Source organism: Asparagus officinalis, chromosome 3 (genome assembly GCF_001876935.1).
Source record: "Asparagus officinalis chromosome 3, Aspof.V1, whole genome shotgun sequence".
Classification (NCBI taxonomy): domain Eukaryota; kingdom Viridiplantae; phylum Streptophyta; class Magnoliopsida; order Asparagales; family Asparagaceae; genus Asparagus; species Asparagus officinalis.
In genome coordinates, this window is record NC_033796.1 from 107,534,021 (window position 1) to 107,536,176 (window position 2,156).

A 2,156-nucleotide genomic window follows, 5' to 3' on the forward strand; every position below is an offset into this window, starting at 1 on the left:
TTGTCGAGGACGACTGTGGTTGAGGAGGAGCTCATCGCCGGCGGAGGTTTGGATGAGTTCTCCGGCGATCTCCTGGATTCTTTGACTCACTTCCGCTTGAACCCTTGGAGGGATTTGAGTTGGGTCGGGTTTCATTTGAACCCGGCCGATGCCTTTCTACTAACGGCCCGTTTTCTTTGTTAGAAGTAGGGGTGAGCACGGTTCGGTTCGGGTCGGTTTTTACCAAAATTTGAACAACCGAACCGAACCACTTATAATTCAAAACCGAACCGAACCATTGCAAATCGGTTCGGTGCGGTTCGGTTCGGTTTGTTCGGTTCTAACTTTCATCAAGTATAACAATCAAATGCACAAATATTGCTTGTCCCAAGAGATAATTTGTATATATTTGTTTTCATATGCGCCCAAATGCAAACCTCCGAGTCGTCGGAAGACTTGGACTTCTTGATGGAGTTGAAGGAGAACTCCTAACGCTCGTCGCCGAAGGGGCCGCCACGCTTGCGGGAGGGGGAGGGGGAGATGGGCATTTCGGGAAGAGGAGGTGAGAAGAGAGAGAGAGAGCGAGAGAGAGGGATTGAGGCCGAGGGAAATGGGAAATTGGGAATGAGTAGCGGCGGCTGTGATTTGGGAATGAGAGGAAATGAAGTTAGGGTTGAGGGTTTGGGACGGGTCGGGTAAACACAAACGAGTTTGAAAGTTTTGGGAATATATTCGGTCGGTTCGGGTCGGTTCGGTTTGAAAAGTTGTCAACCCGACCCGAACCGTCTTACTTTTAAAACCGTTTTTTTCGGGTCGGTTCGGGTCGGTTCGGTCGGTTTTTTCGGTTTGAACCGAACCATGCTCAGCCCTAGTTAGAAGTGCTGAAAGTAAAAAATAAATCAAAGCAGTAACTTTGAAATTTATAAAGTAAAAAGTAGCGAAAGTAATATTTTTTTATTTATTTTACATGTTTTTTAAAGTAGTGAAAATAATACTTCTTATTCTCTATTTTTCTATTTTTTTGTTTGGATAGCAATGAGAAGTTATTATGAAGTAACTAATAAATAAAATATTAATAAGAAAATTTATTTATATCGTAATTAATGCACATTTCACTAACTTTCAGGCTACTTCCAAGTCTTGAGGGGCTGAAAAACATATAGGAAATAGAGATGATACGTAGACGTCACATCAGCGTTTAAGGAAGTATTGAAAAGATATTTTTAAGAGAAACAAGCATGCTTTTTTGTTGCTCGGAAGTAAGAAAGTAGCATCTACTTTCTTTACTTCAGCTACTTCATAATTACTTCTGTGTAAACAAACAAGCCCTAAGTAGAAGGGTCTTTTAAGATTTTAGTGCCTTCTGTAGTATTTTGATATTTTATTCCTCAAATCATCTTAATGTTTATATAAAATATCTATTATATATATATATCTCTATATATATATATGTGATACCAAAAATTTGAAGGGAATTTTACATCCCAATAGACATGTGAGGGGTATATTGGTAATTTTGTTATAAAGGACATGGTTTCCCTTTTATTTTTCTAGAACATTCTAAACTATGACATGAATATATAATTAGAGCTCATAAATTAAATATTTATTACAATTTGTGTTGTAAGAGACATGGATATGAAATGATAAAGTTCTTTTTTGAAATAAATTATTAGATATAAATGAATATAAATACAACAATTGGAATTTCAATGCGTTCTAATCTAAATATTTTCAACAGTCAAAATAAATCTACAAACTTGGGTGAAAATTAATTAAGTATAATAATTCAAAGATAAAATATGAAATATATATCATATCTAATTACAATGTGCCATATTTTCTTTTATGAAAATAACGTCACCACTAAAATTGAAATATATATCATATCCAATTTTAAATAAAGTAATATAAAATAACTCATATCAAATGAAAACTATCATAAAAATATCTATAAAATTCGCTGAAACTTTATTGTAAGTCCCCATTTTATATAAATTTTGGGATGGTAACTTTTCACATCATACAATAATGCTAGTCTATTATAGGAAAACTTTCTTAATGTTACATCCAATTATTTTGTCATTTTCCTCTTATTCTATCCTTACTTTCTTTTGTCTCTTCCCTCTACCCACTCTTCTTTATCTAATTAAGTAATATAAAACATACTTTTTGTA

General features: G+C 34.5%; 1 protein-coding gene across 1 annotated transcript in view; it reads right to left on the reverse strand.

Annotated features, from left to right (window-relative positions):
* The window catches only part of LOC109835561 (actin-related protein 6), a 6,684-nt gene extending 6,157 nt beyond the window's left edge, over positions 1 to 527 (reverse strand). Inside the window, exon 1 of the mRNA XM_020403528.1 lies at positions 473 to 527. Within this exon, the coding sequence (XP_020259117.1) occupies positions 473 to 527 (55 nt within the window). The remainder of the gene's footprint in view (positions 1 to 472) is intronic.